General features: G+C 39.5%; 1 protein-coding gene across 1 annotated transcript in view; it reads left to right on the forward strand.

Moving 5' to 3' along the window:
- ush2a (Usher syndrome 2A (autosomal recessive, mild)) overlaps window positions 1-24,286 on the forward strand; it is a 237,806-nt gene that overhangs the window by 897 nt on the left and 212,623 nt on the right. The window contains exons 2-4 of the mRNA XM_085369549.1: window positions 114-328; window positions 547-765; window positions 5,601-5,766. Of these exons, the coding sequence (XP_085225675.1) occupies window positions 114-328; window positions 547-765; window positions 5,601-5,766 (600 nt within the window). The remainder of the gene's footprint in view (window positions 1-113; window positions 329-546; window positions 766-5,600; window positions 5,767-24,286) is intronic.

Here is a 24,286-nt window from a genome sequence, read left to right on the forward strand (position 1 = left end):
CCTTACAAGTTATTATTGTATCCAAATGTTTGTGGCTGCAGTCCCCAAAGCTACAAAAACATGGCAAGACACCAGGATTAAAGGGATTATCAGACTTTCTCAATCTTTCACAGGGACACTTCCCACGAATGGAGAACATTGCTGCCTTTAAACCCGTGTCGACCTCGCCGCCTCGTTACACCTGTGGCTTTCCAGAGCGGAGCAGCTACTGTCAGTCACCTTCTTCTCAGGCTGAACTGCTCACATGTTATCAGGCCTTCTGTGTCCAAGAGTGTCCCTATAGATCCTCCACGCCTCCGTATGCTCCGCTGCTGCTGGCTGCACACAGGTAGCTTCATTAAGTTCAGAGTAATGTCAGGTATTTTATTAGTTATTTTCTGTCGAAACCTTTAAGGCAAAGCAAAATGAATCAATTAAAAAAATAAAACAATTGACTTATTTATTAAATTGTGTTAATGACATTACAATCGGTGTCTTGCTAATAACTGCAAGTTATTTGGTTTCTTAGGGAGAACATACTGACATGCCTGCACTTCATTCCATCAGGGGTATCTGTGTAACTGAAGACACTAACGACACTCGCCCTGGTACTCAGAGAGAAGCTGGAACCTCTAACAGTTTCGATGGGATTTCTAGTGGATCCAGCAGTTTGTTGTTTCAGCCAGGCCAGGATGGGTGCCTGGTCACTCCCCCTTCACAGAAACTTGGAGCAATGGGTTCCCTCACCTTGGCATTGTGGATAAAACCAAGCTCTGCTAGGGAAATGTGAGTCTGAATTTTGTAAGCTGTAAGAATACAGTTGTCATTGCATAATTGGAGATAAGAATCCTTCTTTAAATCGAATCATCCACTGAGTACTGCTTTTGTTAAAATTGATTAATTATTAGTCTTATCATACAGTTCATTGTGCAGTACAAAATGTTTAGATGGCTTGACAGACAATGATTGTTTACTTCTTAACTCATAAGAAGCAAAAGACAGATGATAGCTGTGTGTGCATGTACATGGCAGCTATTTAATTGTGTGTGTGTGTGTGTGTGTGTGTGTGTGTGTGTGTGTGTGTGTGTGTGTGCGTGCGTGTTATCATATATGTTTTCTATTACTTGAGGTTTGGCTAATCTTTCAGTTGCATCATCCCTTCAAACCCTCTCCTTCTTCTGTAAAGTGCTGCAGTTCTGGTAGTTGTTGGAAACAAAAAAAATATTTAGCAAAATGCATTAGGTTTTGATTGAAATGTTTTCCGTTTGATTGAAAGCCATGTTTACAGTCAGCAAAGAAGCCAATTAAATCAGGTGGAAAAAAGGAATTGGAAAGGCTAGTTCATGAAAAAGAGAAGCCAATCAGATGAAATAGAGGCAGAACATGAGAAGATGGCGTGGCTGTTTTCTTGACAAATCCTATTTAAAAAAAACAAAACAAAAACCTAAATGGTGAAATTTGTTTTGGGAAAAACACCATCACCATTGCAGTAAGTCAGTAAAAGGACAGGTAGGTCTGTGCCCGATGATTGCAACAGGTGAAAAAGACTGAATATCTATTTGATCCAATTCAGGTTTTATTTAGATTGTTCCAAATAACAGCAACAGCCACCTCAAAGCACTTTATATTGTAAAGTAAAGATCCCAGACAATCAGACAACACCCTATGAGCAACCATTTGATTACAGTGGGAAGGAAAAACTTCCTTTTAAGAGGTAGAAACCTCCAGCAGAACCAGCCTCAAGGAGGGGTAGCCATCTGACGAGATTGGTTGGGGTTGAGGGGAGAAAGACAGGACAAAATACTAGGAATGGGTGAAACACACATGAATATTAAAATTTTATACAACCTCCTAGGACCTGGCGTCCACGTATGTGGACATCACATTTTGGGTTATTTAGACCAAAATACTAAATTTTTCTCTACAAGGGCCTGATATCCACTTACGAGGACATTATACTGCTACTGTTCTATCAAAATTTTAGACGAATACCCTCATTTGTGGCTCTTATTTTTCTTAAAAACAAAAATAAGGTAAAAAAAAAAAAATCTGGTAATTCTTTGTTTTTACATTCATCAGGCCCCAATATGCCCAAATATCAAAGAAAAATTAAAAATACATGTAGTGGAAGAGTTCGGGTCTTAGGAGGATAATGTATTTAAATATAGTCAATTATTAGTACTGGGTCTCAAATACTGTTATATAGCATCAGAGTAGTGCTACACTATCCTGTTGTAGCGATGACATATAAACCACTCCTTCTAGACCACTGTGAAGTTTAGTCAAAATGTATATATATGATGATAGTATGACATTAAATATGATTTACAAATATTTACATGAAAGAGAAAGCCCTGTGATATCGATCCAATAACAAGGAGCAGGTCAGGTCTGGTGAGATCAGTATAACCATCAGGAAACAATTAGCTGTCATGTCACAGATATGTTGTGTGTAAGAGACAGTGGATGAGAGTGTGCTGGTATGTTCCAGGCAAGGGTAGCGTGGTGCAGAGTTACACACTCTCAGATCAGCTTGCAATCACATACACATGCACACACTCACATAGACAAGGCGCTTGCCCACACTCAAAGAGGTCAGCTGGCTTTACTCCGCAACCCTATCTCTTCCTACATACAGCAACACTTAAGGCAGGTGATTTGAACAACATGGCATGTCAAGAAATTGAAAGTAAGCTAAAAAAAAAAATACATAATGCCTTTGTTTAAATTCAAAAATTTAGCTGATAAAGCAGGACTAAATTGATTTGGCAGTGAGCTGTTTTTACACTGTCAGACTAGGGATGGACAGCTTAAAATAAAAGTATCAAACTAAATTCAGCTTCAGTTGCAGAGAAACCATCTTATCTTAACTGTAAAAATGTAGTGTCTGCATTAACCACAGGTTAACAAAATTATGTTATGCTAGTAGTGGAAAATGCAGCCTTGAGTTGATGGGCTCGGTCTCACGTTTGTAGTGTTCAAATGCATCTGACACTCAGGTAATGTCAAAGCAATAAAAAGCTTTACATAACTTTATTATATAACTACAGTAGTATTCAAAAGACTTGTAATATTAATTTATCTCATCAAGAAACATAAAATGATCTGGTGAAGTGTCATTATATTGTTTTTTTAATATGATCAGGAACAGTTTGCACCATTTTCACAAACAAGGACAGGTTTCCTGTTTTGTGGATTACTTGGAAATTTTGAGTGAGCTGTTAAGAATATTTGGAGATTTCCAGACATACTGCATTCACTTATTCAGCAGTGTACCAAAAAGATAAGTGTGACCAGGATCTTTACACTAGTGATAGCTCTGAAGGAGCTTTAGTCTAACACCAGACAGGCTACATACATGTTGTACAAACTCTGTGGATGTTCAGTTAAATGTCAGTGTCTGTTAAGTTTAACTCAGATGGAGAATCATTCAGAGATCAAATCTCTCCTTTAAATTTCACGCTGTGATTTTTGTTTGTGAAGTTGTCTGTCTCGGGATTCAAATGACAGACAAGTCTTGTCTTGGTCTGTGGAACATGACACCTGTATGGCTGAATGCAACTGAATGGAAGTAATATCTCCCCCCCTTCACTCACTCTTTCTCTCTCCGTTGCTCTCTTTCTGCTGCTGTCGTTGGCTATCATTCTTTTGTAGTAGAGATGATCATGGCTGCCATCAAAGAAGCCAGATGAAAGGAGGTCTCTATCCTCACCTCTGTCCATCTTTCCTCACCCCACTCTCTGTGTCCCTCCCCCTCTTTGTGATTTCACATCCCTCCCCTCTGAACAATGAACAGACCCAGCCACCTGTTCTTCCAGACGATGGTTTTTACAACACTGTGGCTTTGCTTTATAGAAACAGATTATGGTGATAGTAGTAGCAGTGTGTATGTTGAGTATTGTGATGTACAGTTAGGTACATAGGTATTTGGACAGCGATGCTTTTTTTTCCTCCTCTCTGCATACTACCAAAGTGGATTTTAAGTCCAGCAATAAAGATGTGATTAAAATTCAAACTTTCAACTTCAACAAAATGTTGTAATAACTATTCAGGAATTCAACCATTTTTAGACAAACAAAAGGGCTGGACAAGTTGTAAAGATAAGGATTGTTTGTAGTACTTGAAAATCCTAGAAGTGTGGTACTAACTTGGCTATTGTAGAGTGTTTCTATGTCTTGAGAAACTCTTGGTTTGCTTTTGCAGTATGCCTACTTTTATTATCCATTTGCACTACAAATTGCTGTCCAATCGGTTTTGCAGCAGTTGGCTGAATCTGAGCCCTGCACACCTCAGAATTCATGCTGCTACTTCTTTCAACAGTCACATCCTCAATAAAGAACAGTGATCCAGTTCTACTGGCAGCTATACATTTGACATGTAGTTGATAAGATACTCCTAAACTAATGTAATGTTATCTGTCTGAGATTTTTTTCTCACTAGGTGTTTTTTTTTTTTTCTTTCAGCTTATTGACACTGACCTCAACTTTTCTTTGGACCTCATATTGAGAGCTTTAGTCAATTGCTACCAAATACAAGTTCCATCCTTAGAAATTCACTCCAGAACTTTTATCTGTTTAATTTGTCATTGAATTATGAGTCATGTGGACATGAAGTGGACATGAAATTGACATAAAACCGGTTGTCGGTTACTTGTCAAATTATTTTACCTCTGATAATAGGGGCCATGTATTTAAAATATTTGTATTTTGTTTTTGTTAAAACTCCTTCAATTAAAGCTGAAAATATGCACTCCAGATATCTGGATTGTCTTTATTAAAATTCACTGTGGTGGTCAAATGAGAAAATTACAAAATTGTCTTGTTATCCAATAAACCAATAGGTTGACAGTCTAAAAATTGCTTAATTTTAAGTAAGCATATAGCTTTAAAACAAAGAAGCAAACATTTTTTACTGGTTTTCTGAAATGTGTGTATTTTTTTCCCCACATATATCATTCTTAATATCAGACTGCTGCTCACATAAAATTAAGTTGGACTCTGTGATGTTCAGGTCAATATGTATGGCCAGTAATAATTGCATACCTTCCTTAATAGACACTTTTATGTGTGTGTTAAAGGAAAAGTACTTGAAATAATTTCTGACTCGTGTTGTACTTATAGCAATTTACCTATTGGTGTTTTTTTTTTTTATATTTGTTTTCTTTAGCCTGTCTTTCTATCTTTCTCTCCACAGAGACTCACTTTTATACCTACGTGCTTGTACAGACATACATTCAAATGCTCTTTTTCTCTTGCATGTACCTAACTGTGATTTATAGGGTTTCCTGCTCTGGGTTCATAAAAGCCATGATTTCCCATAAAATGTCAGTGATGGTGGTTAATATGACACGTAGAGAGTGTGTGCGTCTGCGCCTCAGCGTAGCAGCGGAAACCTTACAGTCATGTAAAATATTGATATTCCATGTGAAAATGTCAGAATGAGAGACTGTGTGTAGTGTTGCTCAGCTTCATGGGTGTTAGAGTCCATTCTTCCCTTTGTTTCCTGAGGTGAAGCTTTAAAATTCTTACTGCTAAATATTCATGTGAACCTTTTTGGACTGTCAACTGATGCAGACATAATTGAATCCTTTATTGTTTATGTGTGTTTTTTGTTTCTCTCAGGATGCTCCTGGAGAAAAGTTCAGAGCAGCGGCTGTTTTTTTCTCTGACTGTGTCTGGGGAAGCTATCATTCTGCGATATGGTCAGTCCAACAATCAGACTTCTATGAACAGCTTTAGAACAGAGGGCAGACTAGGACTGGAGAGCTGGACACATCTTGTTTTGCAGGTGAGTAATACATAGTTTAAGTATCCCCATGGTGAGTCGTGTTAAAGATGCTATGGTTGGACACTGTCAGAGGTACATGAATTTGATCGTGTATATTTACACCCAGCCCGCTTGTAATCATTCTACCATGAGTTTTGTTTGTAGCTGCAGTACTTAGGGCTGTGAAAGCGGAATTGTCTCTTTTTATTATAATCTGATTTTCTCTGTCATCCTCTGTGTCTGTTTTACTCTTTCATTCTCTGTCCATCTTTTTCTCATCCACTCTGTGAGCTGGTGGTAATTATACTGGAAAACATCTGTTTTGGAACAGCTGCTGGGGCCAGGGGCATACACATTACTTCAGACACACAGACACAAATGCTTTCCTTACACTTTCAACACAATATTTCAAAAGTCTATGGCCTGAATGAAAACAAAAGCAAACAAGCAAACAAAAAACAAAGCTGCTGAATTTTAGTTACTTAAGTTATTTGGGACTTTTTTCCGTGATTTGTACAATATAACAAAGAAAGTACAGTCTTGCCTATACAACTGTATCATTTTTATTTTACTTAAATATTTTTCTAATTGTTGATTCTTTTAATATTTTTTTTAGATAGCAGTACTTTAGTGCATGTGCTTTTGTACATAAAATTTGATGTATTGGTTGATAATTCTTAACTAAATACATTTGTCTAATTAAGTTATCAATATTTTTTCCCAGCTAAACTTGGCATCTATCGGTACAATTCAAGTGAACTTGTGAGTTTCTCAATGCAGTGCCTTTTTCTGTCTAAATATTTTACATATATATGTACTGTGTGTTTTCTTTGGGTTTCTTTGGTTTTATTCATTTTTATTTCTTTTTTCCACACTATGAGTTGATGTAAGTTTTATATGAAGTAGAAATTTTAGGAAACATTCAGTAAGAAATACAAGGTGGTCTGGACAAAATGAGGCTTTCATTAGCACTGATCACACTAAAATGGCAGGTAGTGAAGTGGAGAGAGTTTTGAGGCCCCAAATGGATCCCTATGTGTGTTGATGTGAGTGTTTCTGGTCCGTTGAAGGGTATCATTTTACAGATTACTCCACTGGACAATCTCTCTCTTTCAGGATCTCTGAATAACACTAAGGCTAGTGTAGGGGGAAAATATGGTTAACATGGTAAGCCTTAAATTCTTGCAACCTAAGTTGTATTTTTTTTCTGTAAAAACAGAACAAAACACAAATTTTAACAGGCATTAGTAGAATTTATCCTGTTAGCAATATGATCTGAAATTTAGCTGTTGAGTACAGCTGGCATACATTTTAGGCAATCCAGGAAAACATCTTCAGACATCAGATAAAGGCCTCAGATGTCTGACCATAAACAAAAAAGCATAACTTTTCCCATCAAACCTCCCATCAGACCTTTGACAAAACAGCATCAGACTAAAAACGGAAAAAAAACGCATCAGGCGATATAGTCTCAGAAAAAATGCATCAGACTAAAGGGTCTCAGAAAAATCAGCACCAGATTAAAAAGGTCTCAGAAAAAGCGACATTGGACTAAAAGGTCTCAGAAAAAAAGGGCATCAGACTAAATAGGTCCCAGAAAAAATGGCATTGGACTAAAGGTTCCATGCTTCTGACTAAAAGGTCTCAGTCAAAACGACATCAGGTTAAAGGGGCTCAAAAAATGGCATCAGATGATATGGTCTCAGAAAAAAACGCCATCAGACTAAAAGGCTTCAGAAAAACCACATCAGACGACACAGTCTCAGAAAAAAGTGAGAAGCTTCCTGCCAGCCAAATTATTTTCCAAGTGATCAGTGTGCGAGACTGGCAGAACATGGCTGTGTCCAAATTCAGGGGCTGCTTCCTTCAAAAGCCACATTTGAAGACCGATTATGTCAGAGTGAAATGATGAAAGCTGTCCAGTGTCATCCAAATGTGGCCAACAAATGCGTCCTACTTTCCTCAGTTTTGGAGGATGGGTCGCACCTATGCTTCGTCCTCCCTATACCAGGATTCATTGCAAATCAAGGTTGAAGGAATTTTTGGGGAAAAATGGTGGATGGTCAAACGAAGTGGTCCAGAAATAAACTTTTAAAAGTAAGTGCTGAGTTTTATCGCCCTCAAATATTCAGCGGAACAATTGTGAGTATAACAAAGACTCACTTTCGGCCAAGTTATGTGACATTACTGATATTGCCACTAAATGTGGGTTAGGTCCTCCATGATTTGGTTGGTTGGTCAGTTAGTTTGTTAAGTTAGTTTCTGGCCAAGCTGAGTCTGTTTGGCGATGTGAAGCCAAATGTACTTAAAGGTTTTGGGAAAAAATGAGCAGACAGTTCACTTTTGACCTGTGGATTTTGTTAAGGAAACAGACAGACTTAACCATGACATGCGGAAGTCATAGTTACATGAGCTCTCATCTTGTAATGAGCAACTGATAATAAGACAGACAGTAAATGGATAAGTCCTCATTTTGTTTCTGCTGTTTTTGGCATGCTTATATTATACAACCTGAGACCGTTACCTTTCTTATAAAGCCCAAGATATCTGCAGGATTCTGTCCTGTTTCCCCTTTTTTAGTTTTTTTTTTCTCTCTGATATATAAAATATTTCCATGTAATTCTAAGAGAAAATTGTGTTTTGATCTGATAGTTAACAGATATTTAACAAAGTTATCTGATTTTGTTGTTAAGTGGCATGGTTAATTTCCTTCCGCAAGTATTCAGAGTCAGGAGAGACTGAAAAACCCACCAGTGAGAGGTGATGAGACAGAGGCTTTCCACCCCTGATGAAACAGCCGGAAAATTCAGCAATGCGAGGAAGATGATGAGGAAGAGGAGCCAGCAGCAGCTCAGAGAAGATGAGAACAAATAGCGGTTCTCTGTAGTTTAGAAAATGGTGGAATCATTTAAAAGAATTTCTAGATGTTTGTTTCTTGTTTGCAGAGGTATCGCCAACACAAAATATAACAGCTTCATTCAGGGAATGACAAAAATAAATTTGTGATGAATCACTGATGTTTTTCCTGCAGGAAAGGACAGGGGAAAGAAGGAAAAATAAAGGCAAGCACAGACAACTTTGACAATGCTTTGATGTATCCAGAATATATTTAGTTAAAAAATGTTCTTAACGAAGTGGGATTGTGTTGGTTTTAGTGGAAAACGTATGCAGCTGACTTAAATAAAATATTCAAAAGAATTGCAAAAAGTTGTTTTTGCAGTTCTTGTCATGAAGTTGTCTAAGTATTTTATAAGGATGTCATGTGTCTGTATCCTCTCTCCTATTAGACCCTATTACCCAAAAAACATCAGCCTGTTTTAATGCTCTTATATCTTTAAAATCTTAAGAAAATTATGATATTGGAACTTTTCATCCAGTATAAGAATATTTACTACATCAGTTTACATTTCATTTTATTTGAAATCTACAAAAGGATCAAATCTTTTTAGTCTACTTTTAGCTGTTACTGTGATATTGCCCTTTAATATAACTAAGTAAAGCTTTCAGACAGTCATACAGGTATAAAGTAATATGAAATAGAAATAAATGCCTTAAATTTGAACTAAAATGTAATATTTGAGACAACAGAGTTAAATTCCACCACTGATAACTTTTTAATGTATAAAAGTATATATAATATAACATAAGACCTATTATATTTGTATCGTCAAAATGAAAAGAGACTAGTTTCATGAGCTACTCTAGAAAACTAGTTTACTAGCTAAAGTTAACATTACTGTTGGCTAAAGGGACTCAGGCCATGGCTGTGGCGTTCTAACATACACCTCTGATGAAACATCACAATTTTCTCCAATAAAAGTAAAATAAATTGCATAAAATAAAGACTTTCTCTATTTCGGTCGTCCACGGCTGTAGCTGCTACTGTCGCGGTTGCTAGGCAACAGGAGGTGCATTGTAGGCTTGGTTAGACCGTCTAATTTAACAGTCAGCTAGTCTTCGCAGGTCCTTCCTTTGCATTACCCGGCCTACTTAGACCAGTCCTTTGAAGGATGCAGGCCCTGACCTGATAACAGCGTCACCTGCTGGAAGCTTCTCTCTGAGGCACTTTAATCAGTAGCATAAACTCAGCCACTTACAACATCTCGAAACACCTTGCTACCATCCTAGCACCTCTTGTGGGGAACACCCCACATCACATCAAGAACTACACCGACTTCACCGACAAGGTCCAGAAACCTACCCTGGACCCAGATGAAACCATGGTGTCCTTTGATGTAGTCTCCCTCTTCACTTGCATACCTACCACGGAGGCAGTGGACACTGTCAGAAAACGACTACAAGAAGACGGCTCCTTGGAAGACAGGACCAACTTCACACCCGATCAGATTTGCACACTGTTAGACCTCTGCCTTACCACTACATATTTCAAATACAACGAGGGTTTCTACAGACAAAAACATGGCTGTGCCATGGGCTCCTCCGTGTCACCTCTTTTAAAGGGAGAGTACCCAGCCATTGGTACAGATATGTAGACAACACCTGGGTCAAAATCAAAACACGAGAAGTGGAATCTTTCACTGTGCACATTAACGCCGTGGATAAAAGCATCAAGTTCACCAGGGAAGACACAAAGGACAACTGTTTGCCCTTCCTGGACTGCGCTGTGCACATTGAAGAGAATGGCAACCTCAACATTGAAGTTTACCGGAAGCCCACAAACACGGACCAGTACCTCCTCTTTGACTCCCATCACCCTCTGGAACACAAACTTGGGGTAATCAGGACCCTACACCACCACCCTACACCCTCTAAGCCTGAAGGGAAAAAGAAGGAACACACACATGTAAAGGAAGCACTTAAAACATGCGGCTATCCTAATTGGGCGTTTATAAAGTCAGCAAAGAGGCACGGAAAAGAAGATCAGACACTAGCGAGGGAGGATAAGAAAGACAGACGCAACAACATTTTCATCCCCTATGTAGCTGGTGTATCAGAGAAACTCAGGAGAGTTTTTCTCCAAGCATGACATCCCGGTGCATTTCAGACCCAGCAACACACTCAGACAAAAACTGGTTCACCCGAAAGACAAAACTCCTAAACACAAACTTAACAACGTGGTGTATGCTGTACAGTGCAGCGAGGAATGCCCAGATCTCTACATCGGAGAGACCAAACAGCCACTTCACAAGCGCATGGCACAACGTAGAAGAGCCACCTCCACGGGACAAGACTCAGCAGTTCATCTGCATCTTAAGGACAAAGGTCACTCTTTCGAGGATGCCAATGTTCACATTTTGGACAGAGAGGACAAATGGTTTGAAAGAGGAGTGAAAGAAGCCATTTATGTCCACTGTGAGCGACCATCTTTGAACAGAGGCGGTGGTTTACGACACCAACTGTCTGCCATCTATAAGCCAGTTTGGAGATCCCTTCCCAGACGCCTTAACGACCACTCACATCCTGGGCCATCTGACCTCAGGAAATCACATGATAGGGTGGGGCCAGGTTTCACAATGAGCTCACCAGAAACCCGGGCTGATTGTGACCCACACCCGCTTTCACACCTTGGCTCATGTGATTAGGTAGAGGATCATCAGGGGGTCCTTTGTCCCTCTTTGGGGGGAAACTCCCACTGGGTTTAAATCTGGGACTCTCCACCATTTGACCTTAGAACTGAAGAAGCTTCTTGGATGAGAGGTGAAACGTCTTCAAGCAACTCAAAGAAGTCCAGACGCTTTTCTTTCCAAGCTCCTTAGACTACGATGACCTGGATGACTGAGAACCTTCACAGACACATTTTATCGGAGACATTTTAGTCTGATGCCATTTGTTCTAAGACCATATTGTCTGATAATGTTTTGTCAAAAGTCTGATGGGTTTTTCAATGGAACATTATGCTTTTTTGTTTATGGTCTGACAATGTTTTCCTGAGACTTGAGGATTTCCTAAAATGTACACTTTAATATATGCAGCTCCATATATCTCTTGGCAGTGTTCAGATGGTTTCCCCCAAGGATTTGTGTCTTCTCCCAGGAAGGCAAATGTGTAAACCACAATTCTATGCCATAAGACACCATACAGTAACTGTTAACAATGGAGAAAAATCTACCGTGGTCACCTTTCTATGTAAACTCAGCACTTCGAGCCTAGATTTTACTGTAAATGAGCGCACGCCGAAAAATGCTGAAAAGGGTTTTATGATGAAGCACATGGCAGGTATAATGAGGTTGTATCTAAAGTAAACACAAATGGCTTAAAATATAAAAGTGGAGGGGACCATGTACAGCTTAAAGTATTAGACAATAAAACAGGATAATACTCAAAAGTCCAGTCTCCAGTTTCAAATAAAATTATAAAAGATTTAACACTAGAAACGGCAAAGGGGTTACTTGGACTCCTTTGGTATTTAAAAATTATGCAACTTTGTTAAAAGAAAATCCATCATCTCATATTTCATGACTTTTCCTAAATTGGTTTTATTCATCATATGGTGAGTATTGGGGTGTATGGGATAAAAAGAAAAAAAATATGACCATTTATGCCTAGAAGTGCTGAAGAAATCGTTTTGACCCTCATACAAATCAGTGTAAAATCCTGTGCTCAACAGTTACTGTGCCTCATATGCATCTTTTGATATGAAGGTTGCTACAGTTTTATTCAGAGCAAGCTATATGTAAATGATGATTGAATAAAGAGAACTGTAGTTGGATAAAAGATAAATAATTATTGTAGTGGTGAATAAGTCGGGAATGGGATATTGAACTGGTGTGCAGTTGAGGAAGGTGGATTACTGGATGCAGAAGCTGTGCTGAAATTATTGTCTAACTGAGAGCAGACTGCAGATACCAGTTTATTTTCAGATTCTAAAATATATTTTATTTTTTCAAATCTATAATGAAATAATCTGAGTCATTTGTTAAGCCCAGAATTGTTTTAGATGCTAATAAAATGTTTTGGAATTTTGTTTATTGATGACCTTGCTTTTCATATTTTTAAAAAGATATATCTAAAATTTTCTTTGTTAATACCATGTGTTCTCAAAACACAGTAAAATAAGTTCCATAATAACTAAAGTGGATGAGTGCTTTAAAGTGAGCTAACAGTGTCAAATGTAACTACATTAATGAATGTACATTAATAGCACCTTCGTTTTGCATTTAAATGGTTGGGAAACCAGGAGTTCTGAGTACGTTATCCATAATGTGCACTGCTTTAAAATGAAAATCATTGTGTCTAGCCTGAAAATTTGACTTGACAGTCTAGTTTACAAGCTTGCTGACTGGTGTTGATGGAACAGTACTTTGGCAGTCTAACATGTTGTTGGCTAAATGTAGTTTTGCTGATGGCTCAGTTGGTTGCTAGCGTGTGTACAGGATGCCTGCCTCTGGAGGTACAGTTGTCATATATGCCTTTGTACAGTATGCTTTATATGTTTGTTGCATATTAGTGTAGGCATGGGAGAGTACAGTAATTTACTAAAAGTGTGTTACGTTGGTGCCCCTTGAAGGTGTTTCAAAACTTTGTATGCGTTTGTTTTTGTGAATTCTCTGTGAATCAGTCTGCCTTTTGTTTAATGGTATGGTGATGTGATCTGCTTTGACCATTCAGAAGAATAACATAATCATACTTGACACTTAAACACCATTCGCATACCCCTGTTCTCCTGCACACACATACACTTATCTACTGGCTTGCTACACAGACACATACTCACAATTCAGACACACACACACACACACACACACACACACACACACACACACACACACACCCGTCATCTGTCGGTTTGTAAAGATCAAAACACCAAAAAAGACAGTCAAAAGGGATGCGGGTTTCCAAGCGCCAGGAGCAATTCACACACACACACACACAGGGGTGCCAGGAGCAAGGTGCTGTAGGGATGCTGGTGCTCCCTAGGTAGTTGTCTTATCTGATTATGGTAACGATGTAGAGAATAGCGGAGGAAAATGTTGCCTGGGGGAGGGAGGGAATGACAGAGGAAGAGAAATGGGGGAAGCGGGGATGTGGCTCAGTGTAGTTAAGTGATAGCTGTAAAGTCAGTCTATCATTGGACTCACCTTTCAGTGAATTTTTGCAGGATATACTAATAATTGATAGTTGTCCATAGAAAAGCATCTGCTCTACAGCTGTGGATGAAGAGTTCAGTACAACTAGTCTCACACTGACTGATCTGTGTATAAGAATAATTTGGTGTGGTTGGTCTTTTGTGTCACAATGTCAAACTTAAATGAATTATTAGAGTCATGGAGCTCTTTACTTTTTTTTTTTTCTTTACTTTTACTTACTCTTTTGTGCAAATAAATTATGTCAGTCTTGAGGTGGATCTACTATAGGAACTGAGATCTTGAGAAAATGCACTTGTTTTCAAAATCTGGAAATGTTACTCGTGCACCATAAATTGTGTTTTTTGTTTACTGAGTTATCGCTGTTGCTTGTTACGTCTGTGTTAGGAAGTCTGCAAGTGTTATCTTTATATGATAAAATGTTGTTATATTGATGACACAGTTTTTAATTGCTTCTACTCAGACACAGGTTCTGTTGTAGCTTCAGAGTGCTTTCATGTTTTTCAGCAATCTCTGCATGGTCTAAGCTTACGTTAAGTAAGAACAAAGTCAGCTGAGTTTGGAAATCCGGGGAAGTGGCTTTTAAAACCCACTGAATTTGTTCTAAGCAAAGTCTTTCCTTTTAACCTCTCTTTAAAGAGCTTGTTAAAGAGCTAAAGCCTAAATTTGCGTCCTCTATGGAGAGGCTTTCTTATGCTGCATTTCTGTTTATGATTGATAGAAATTAGGGCATTTTGTACATGAATGCATCATCTTGGGATCCAAAGAACATAAGCACTGTTTATCAAGGTGCAATAACATTAATTAGGAACACAAAGGCATTCAGTAATTAATCCACAGTGTATGCTTGGGTTGGTTGGCCTTATTTATGAATTGTCAGTTTCACCACCATATCTCTTTCAGTGTGTTTTATTCTTGTAGAAAGCTCTGTTCACATGGAGAGAGAAAACTGCTCATCACACCTACAGATTCATATTGTGGTGAGCAATGGTGAGTGGTGGGACATATTTCAACAATGAATAGTTGCAACAACAAAAAAAGGATCTGATTCTGCCCTGATACTACCGATCTGTCCAAAGTGTACCCCACCTCACGCCCTATGGTAGCCCTATGGTAGCCCTATGGCACCGAACCCCCCTCAACCCTGATAAGCAGAAGAAAATGAATGGATGGGTTGATGGATCTGATTCTTTATGTAGACATTAAAAGTAAATGTTTACAGAGAAAATAATACATAGCAATTATTTATCTTTTAATCCTTTTGGCCTGTAGCACCTTAGCCTTACTGGGCTTACTTGGATTGTTTTGGAATTTACATTGTCTGTAGGTTGATTTGGGTTGCAAGAGAGAAAACGATTTTTAAAAATGCTTTTAGACAATTAACCTTCCTTAATCTGAACAAATGCTAAATGAATGATTGAAGTTCACCAAATTTATGTCCCAGTGTCATAAGTCGTGTGGGAAATTCAGTAGTAGCTGAGCATGATGAAGAAGAATTGTGAGATAAATCAGATACCAATAATATTAAAATTGTGAACTCTTGTCCTTCCTCGCATGGACAACCAGTCACACTGGAAACTTTCATTTCTTGCTATTAAATATAGTAATATATGAAAGTAGAGGATGCACACATTGGCTCAACATATACTTAGAGAGTCCCAGCCATAAAGACAGAGAAAAAAAGTGGGGAAACTGACAAGTTAAGTATGTGTCTGGGTGTCATTCTAAGTTAAGGCCCAGTCAGGATTACAAGGACACACATGCAGACACACATCTGTATCAATGTATTTATTGGAGGGAAAGAACTAGTTGTTCCCATTGCTCTCCAATTTATTCTAAGGACTGTGACAGCTCATCTGTTTCACTAATCTGCTCTTAGACACTTTGGCTGCTAAAACTTCTACTGCATGTCATAATACCCTTAATGAATGTTTTCATGCGCAATTAGACTCTGGCCTGTGTCTTTGTGTGTATATGGACTGGTGTAGACTTGGCAGAGAGCTGCTATTTTGAACTAACTCGCCTGATAACACCACAGTCTTTGGAAACACCCACCTTTATTACCTACACCAAGGAGGTTATGCTTTTGGTAGCGTTTGCATGCACGTCTTTCTTTCTGTAAATGTGATAGTGTGAAAAATCTTAAATGAATTCTGATAAAAGTTCGGTTCATGTAACAATCTATTAAAATTTGGCCTACATCCACCAAGGTCTGCAAGATTAACTTAATTATTTATTGATCAACAGTTGACAGCCTTATAACTTTGAAATTATGATTTTTACAAGTGTTGCGTGTATTGTCAACATATAGAAAGTATCATGTCACACGATACTTTAAAGTAATGTGCAATTTTTGTACATTGCGCTTTATGTAGTCCTGTGTTGTCTACTATATGTCATATGTAGCAGTATGGTCTTGGAGGAAGGTTGTCTCGTTTCTGTGGGGGGGACACAATAAACCTTTGGTCAATATATTGCTATATATATTTTTAGAATGAATAGAATTTCTCCTTTTAAACATCTGATAGTACAGGACTTTGGGCAAAATCTGCTGTTTGTTTAAATCTGACTTAATACAAAAATCCTTTATAATGTTAGTTAATATTATGCGCTTAAAATAAATGTAGAAGTTATGACATGTTATCTATATGTTATCTATATGACATGAAGAAGGCCTTACATGTCATATAGATACAAGCAGATTCACCACACTCTGTCCAATTAGCTTCTCCTGGTTTTGGTTTTGTCTCTGTACCACCTAGAATGGCAGAGAAAGATAGAGATACGCACTGAAGGTTACTTTGTGTTAGTTTATACTTTGCATAAGCATACACTATGTGTACATGCAAGGGAGCGTTTTATGCACCCTTTTGTATGCTCTCTGCATGTGTTTGTGTGCACCAGATTACATGCATTTATGTGTGCTTGTCTGTATGTGTGTGAAGGTGAGGCAAGGTTGTTATGCAGGGGTGAAGTGGACACCTCTATGGTAGCCCTCTGCCTGCTGGCACTGGAGGCAAAAGGGCACAAGACTGGCATCAATTACATAGAGAGAAAGGTGTGTGTGTGCATGCCCATTGTAGATTTTTTTTAGCCTGAAATTAATTAATTAATTTAACATCAGTGGTTTAAGTTAGTGTGTAGTGTGGTCCAGCTTAGTGGTGAGAGCAAGGCATTAATAGAAGCAGGGTTAGAGGTTTCATTCCCATTGGAGCTTGGAGATATGAGAGCTAAAAATGCATCCGGCTAGGGTTCTGCAAGGTGCTTTAGATTTAAAAAAGAAAAGAAAAAGCTTTTCAACCTTGTTAGAGTAAAAGGAGCTGTTTGTTTAATTCGGTTTTATTTAATTCAGGTTTATCGGTATAGCGCCAAATCACAACAATAGTCAAAGTATTCTTTACTGTAAGGTAAAGACCCAACAGTATTCTGGAGAAAACCTTAACAATCAAGCAACCTCCTATTAGAAAGCTCTTTGCAATGGTGAGAAGGAAAAACTCCCTTTTAACAGTTAGAAACCTCCAGCAGAACGAGGCTCAGAGAGGGGCAGCTATCTGCTATGATTATCTTCAACTTTCTTACATTTTAGTGTGGTTCTGTATCTGCCCTCTTGCACCATCATCTAGGTGTCACAAGTAGCAGGGAGAGGAAGCAGTTAGTAGAGGTTTATTCCCAATAAGAGAAAATGTGTTGGAGAAATTTCAAGCTCAACATGGCCCAAACTTAACCTGGTCACAATTCACTGGTGCATCCATGGCTTCTCAGCGAAAACAAGAATATCTTCTTTATTTAGTCTCTAACTGGGCTAAATATAAACAAGGAAGAATTTATTAATTTCTTTTTTAAAATTTTGATAAAACAAGAAAAAACTACATTGAACAGACCATTTTGAGGAAAAAATGTATTTGATTTGTCTCATTTCAGCATCTCTCCATTTTTTACAGAGTAAATTCTCAGTATGTTCTCGTGAATGTTTTTTGTTAAAGGGATCCACTTTGCTTTTTGCTCTGAAAGAAAAAGTCTGAGAATTATGGTCTTTATTAAAAGGTTGGTGTGTCACCCTCTCTCTCTTTTTTCCTCTTTGTCTTTTTTTTTTACCAGAAGATAATTTTCTTTTCCTCCCTTTCTCATTCTCTCTCGCTACCTCATCTATCTCTCATTCTCTCCCCCTTTCATTGTCTTCCCTCTCCACCTTCTTTGCCCTTCCCTCTTTCCCTCTCATTTTACTCACACACAGTCTCTCCCTCTCTCACTCTCCATCTCCCTGGGGACAATTTTCTTTTCTTAAATAAACTGTCATAGCTAGTGTTAAAATATGGGCCTTACATGGGGTGAGCGCGGCAAGGCAAAGGCATGGGGCCCTGGGATGGTATAAAACATGGATAATATGCTGTGAGAGGTAATTGTATCTTTTAGCGCTGAGATGAGTAGAACAAATGTGTCTCCTCCCCATCTTTTCTCTCTCTCTCTCTCTTTTCCATCTCTCCTTCTTTTCCTATCTCTTCCTTTACACACTTCAGCCGTGCTAATATGATAGAGAGAATATTGGCCGTACATCAGAGCTGCTAACAGTTCATAGTGAGTAAGGGCAAGCATAGAGGGGGGATGTGGGACTAAAGAGGGTGGGAGAGGATTGGAGAGTGAATAACAAGGAAAGGGAGGGTGATAACAGAAGAGACGGACTGAGAGAAATGGAGAGAGGAAAGGTGAAAATGTGCCTGAAGATGCAAAAGTGACATGCTGATGACACACAAAGTCAAAATCCACTTACTGATTTCACGTTGCTTGTTTTGCGTGTGAAGGGTGAGAACAGGGATAGCTTGGAATATGGAATTAATCAGTTTCCAAAATATTAAGTTAAGAAAGAGATCTGAGAGCATCTAGTCACACAACACCATGACAAGGCCTCGGTCCCTTTGGTCCAAATGAAAACTTGAACACCTACTGTCTTAAGCTTAATTGTAAGTTAGCCAGCTGGATCCAATCAAGTAATCAGATTTTGATTAAATGAGCTCTTAGGAGCTCTCGCTTCTGCAGAGAGACACCTCTGGCTGCTATCTCCATATCATATATAGAATCAATACATTTTCATGGTAATGTGAAAACATTACTTTGAATTTGACAATTTTAAAGTCACCTTTGGTGGAGTTTTTTTTTTTTTTTCCAATTTTGTCTTCTTCTTCTTAGTCTTTGTTGACCTGACCCAACTGCTCTTCCTCTCTGTGCCCCTATTTTTTTTTTGTTTTTTGTCCTTTTTATCTCATGTCTTTTACATGATGCTCAACTGTAGAATTTTGACAGCACCCAAGCATTACGTTATATTGAACTTGATTCTGTTTAACTGATGGTGACTCAAAACCATCATCCAGCATCATTAGTTTTAACCATTTAAAAACTATTACTATTACTAGGCTGTTTAAATAAGACTGAGCTATAAATAGTAATAGTTATATATTTTTTTCCTTTTATATTGACTTGAATCGCAGTATCTTATGCTAAATATCTTCACCACTGGAGTTACTGGGACTCCTACTTTTGCAACCATATTACATGTGCTCTAATCATGGCCATTACTCTTCCGTATTCACACCAGTTTATTTTATTCTTTGTAATTTTAGTTGCTTATTCCTTCCTTCCTTCCTTTTTTCCTTCTTAATATTAAGAATAATTTTGCCACATACATCTCCTTTCTGGTGATGCCTTTATATACTTTACAAAACATCTCCTGTTATGTGTCACTTATTCTCGCCTGCTACTTTTCTCTAGTCAACAACAGTATTGTTCTCTCATTCACTAAACTCTTCACTCCAAACTCATAATATCTCTTGTTATTTCTCTTTCTCTCATTTTGTTTTTTATGTCATTCTCACTGTCTTTATTCTTTATGTCTCTGTCTTTATTCTCCTCCCCCCCCCCCCCATGTCCATGGCTGTGGAATGAGGTGTGTTATCAGTGAGTGGCATGTCAGTCAGTCACAGGGCAACATAGCCCAGAGGAGAGATGCAGGGGGAATAGAGCCTGGTGAAGTAGGATGTGTGGGGGCTGTGGCAGGAAGTCAGGGATTAGAGGAGGTAGAAAGAAGAGGATGAGGTATAAGAGGAGGAGACAGTGAAGCATAAGCTAAGCAACATGATTGGATTGTCCAAGAAACAAAAAGAAAAGCCAGGAGAGTATAATTCAAGTGAGCAGGGTGGAGAGATCAGGGTAAAAAGTAAAGATTTAAGGTATAAAGAATGATGAGAGCAAAAGAGTTGATGGGAGGGAAGTGTAAAATGTGGGAGAGGGGTAAGGTGGGATTCTGTGTGAGAAAGGTCAAACAGTAACAGTGCAGTGTATATAAACTAGTGTCTGTGAAAAACTTGCATTCAAACACCCATGTGCTCATGTGTACTATCACGCTCAGCTCTGCATAAAGCTTAGCATTCCTCTAGTTGTTAATAGAATAATCTGACAGCAGTAAAATAGGTTTCTCTCTTAAAATACTTTCTTTTTTGAATCATCATACTTTTTATGCTATGCCCTACCTTTGACCCTAAGCATCTTAGGGCATCAAATACATGTTAGCATCAAATACATGTTCTTTTTTATAATAACAAATATATATATAAGCTATGGTAAGGAAGGGCTGCTGACCTGAAAGATAGGATAATGGTGAAGCTGGAAACCTAGACTCTCTGTAGCCGATTACCAAGACTATGTGAAGTACCCTCTGAAGGTCTACTAAAAGATGTGAATGCAGCAATACTTAAAATCCCTACTGTGACCATCCCCCAAACCAACCAGCTGATCTATACACAGCAGCAGTCCTCACAGAGATGTTTGGCTGTAAGATGAACAGCCACAAGGAGCAGTGTCCTACATGGAGAAGGAGACTAGAGGCTAAGGTAGCACAGAGGGAAATTAGCCAACTATCGGAGCTACAGAAAGGTGCGATGAAGAAGGTGCCTAAGAAGTACAGTAAGCTGCCCATATCTGAGGCCTTGGAAACTGCCAAGGAAAGACTCACAGCCTTAGCCAGCCAATTGAAAAGGTATACCAAAGAGATAGAAAGCAGGAGAATAAACTAGCTGTACTTTGCTGAACCATCTAGGGTGTACTCTCAGTGGCAGGGGAACAACATGAGAACAGCCCCACCAAGGCTGGAGATGGAGTAATACTAGAAGAGCATCTGGAAAAATGATGCAACCCATAACTGCAATGCTCAGTGCTAGCTAGTGGAGCTAGGAGCAGACCACAGCAACCTCCTTGAACATGGCCCAGTATCCATCACAGTGGCAAACATCCAAGAAAGGGTCCCAGGTATAGATAATTGGACAGCACCAGGCCCAACAGGATTCACACCTATTGGCTGAAGAAACTGACTGCACTCCATGAGCATCTGGCAGCACAAATGAACCAGCTGCTAATCAACGAGAGACACCCAGAATGGCTAACTGACAGCCAGACAGTCCTGATCCGCAAGGATCCCCAGAAGGGAGTGGGCCCATCCAACTACTGGCCAGTAACCTGCCTCATACCACATGGAAGCTCCTGTCAGGCATCATAGCGGCTAAGATGAACAGGCACATGGGTCAATACACGAGTAGGGCAAGTAACTGGAATTGGCAAGAATAACAGAGGGGCAAAATACCAGCTACTGGTAGACAGAGCAGTCGCTCGAGATTGCAAGAGCACCACCAACCTGTTCACTGTCTGGATTGACTATAAGAAATCCTATGACTTAATGCCCCTCACGTGGATGGAATGCCTAGAACTATACAAGATCAACAGGACCCTAATAACTTTCATCAAAAACTCAATAGGGATGTGACAAACAACACTAGAGGCCAACTTCAAGCGAATTGTACCATCAAGTGCAGGATCTACCAAGAAGATGCTCTGTCTCCACTGCTCTTCTGTACAGGCCTGAATCCCTTCAGTGAGAGCATTTGCAAGACTACGGATACCTACTACAGAATGGAGCATTTGTCAACCACCTCCTCTATATGGGTGCCATCAAGCAGTATGCCAGAAGTGAACGAGACATGGATTCATTCATCCACACAACTAGGGTATATAGCAATGACATCAGAATGTCATTTGGACTGGAGAAGTATAATTGGATGGTAACAAAGAGAGGGAAGGCCGTCAGAACTGAGGGGAATGAACTACCAGAAGGGAACATTGCAGATATCAAGGATAGCTACAAATACCTGAAAATCCCACAGGTAAATAGGAATGATGAAGAAGCCACTAGTGAATCCACAACCACCAAATACCTGCAGAGGGTCAGGCATGTCCTGAAGAGTCAGCTGAATGGGAAGAACAAGATCTACCCCCTGATCAGGTATCCTGCTGAATACAGAAGGAGATAGAAGCCACCAACATCAAGACAATAAAGCTCCTGACCATGCATGGAGGGTATAGCCCCAAATCCAGCACCCTGAGACTGTATGCTAAGCAACAGGTCGGAGGTTGAGTATTAGTGAGTGTCAGAACCACTGTCCAGGATGAGACAACGAATATCCATGATTACATCAGGAAGATGGCCACAACTGACCATGTGCTTAGTGGATACCTGAGGCAGACGAACCCTGAGAAAGAAGAAGAGCAAGGAGAAGAACCCTCGTGGAAGGATAGGCCCCTTTACGGTTTGTACCACCGGCAGATAGAAGAAGTGTCTGACATTCAGAAATCCTACCAGTAGCTGGACAAAGCTGGACTGAAAGACAGCACAGAGGCACTAATCATGGCAGCACAGATACAAGCTCTCGGCACAAGATTGTTAGAGGCTGGGGTCTGTCCCACCAGGCAAAATCCCAGGTGCAGGCTGTGTAAAGATGCACCTGAGGCAATCCAGCACATAACAGTAGGGTACAAGATAGTAGCAGGCAAAGCATACATGGAACGCCATAACCAAGTGGCCGGAACATCTGTGCCAAGTAGTGATAGATATAGCTATACTGATGGATAGCAACATGAGGAAGAATAAACAGGGGAAGCTTGAAAAATACCAAGGCCTGAGAGAAGAACTTGAGAACATGTGGAGGGTGAAGGCAATAGTGGTCCCAGTGGTAATTGGAGCACTTGGTGCAGTGACCCCCAAGCTAGACGAGAGGCTCTAGCAGATCCTAGGACAACATCTGAGATCTCTGTCCAAAAGAGTACAGTCCTAGGAGGGTATAATAGATTTCAAAATTCTGCCGTTTTGCTCATGGTTTCTGTATCATGATGAGCTAAACCTTTAATCTGTGACAGCTGTCTATTTGTAACACCATTTTGAGTATGGTAGACCATACTCAAAATAGTAGACCTTCTAAGCTACAGCCATGGGGTGGCAGAGCAGGTCAGCCACTAATCAGAAGGTCGGTGGTTCGATCCCAGGCTGCCTCCTGGCTGCATGCCAAATATCCTTGGGCAAGATACTAACCCCATGTTTGCCTACTGGTGGTGGTCAGAGGGCCCGATGGCGCCAGTGTCCGGCAACCTCGCCTCTGTCAGTGTGCCCCAGGGCAGCTGTGGCTACAGTGTGTGAATGTGTGTGTGAATGGGTGAATGACTGAATGTAGTGTAAAGCACTTTGGGGTCCTTAGGGACTAGAAAAGCGCTATACAAATGCAGGCCATTTATATAATCATCTAAAAATGTAAAGTTTATATAAAATTAAGGAAATTTGTCTTTCATTTATTATTTTTGTTTAACAATGCTTCTTGGCAATAAATCCTATACCATTTGAAAGCCTTTTTATTTTCCCCCTAAATGGTGTCACATTTGTAAGGAAAATACATTTGTGGGTTGACCAGCAGAGCTGAGCGTGTGGGTTGCACCGATGAAAACTACCAATGCCAAACATCTTATTTTGTTGTTGGCTTCTGGTACCCCAAGTGATGAAAATCAGTTGCCTTATTAGTGCTGTTCAGCAATGAATCCATATTGTGCCTATGACAGTTGGATCGTAGGATCAAAGTGTGGAGAAGACCCTGATTGCTCCACTGATAGGGTACCAAGCTTGGTGGAGGCAATGTGGTGGTGTTGGACAGAATCTACCTCACTGGAAAAACAGGCGTTGTCATCATTGGAGGCATTGAAGAATTTCATCTTGATATCTCCAATCAGTGACAGTCCCATATCTCCAAAGTCTTGACCTCAACCCTAGTGAGCACTTGTGGGGTCAGCTTGGGTGTGCTGTTTGTGCCAGAGTGATGGTTCTTCTACATGCTGCTGAGGCCCCCGTATGTTAAATTTCCGATATGTCTTTTTCCTCTGAGACATCTAGTCATCCAATCCAGTGACACCAAAATAGCAGAATAGGCTGTTTGGCATTGGCAGAGAAGAGTTGACAAGTTGTTGTTTTTTTTTTACTCAACTCTGTTGCTCATTGTACACATGCATTTTCCTTACATATGTGGCACCACTTAAGGGAAAAATAAACAGGCTTTCAAGTGGTAAAAGATTTATTTCCAAGAAGCATTAATGACAAATACAGCACCAAGAGAATGACAAATACAGCATTAAATATG

The sequence above is a fragment of the Diplotaxodon limnothrissa genome, linkage group LG1 (assembly GCF_057381915.1).
Source record: "Diplotaxodon limnothrissa isolate DT_005_m linkage group LG1, D_limnothrissa_male_GT1.1, whole genome shotgun sequence".
Taxonomy (NCBI): domain Eukaryota; kingdom Metazoa; phylum Chordata; class Actinopteri; order Cichliformes; family Cichlidae; genus Diplotaxodon; species Diplotaxodon limnothrissa.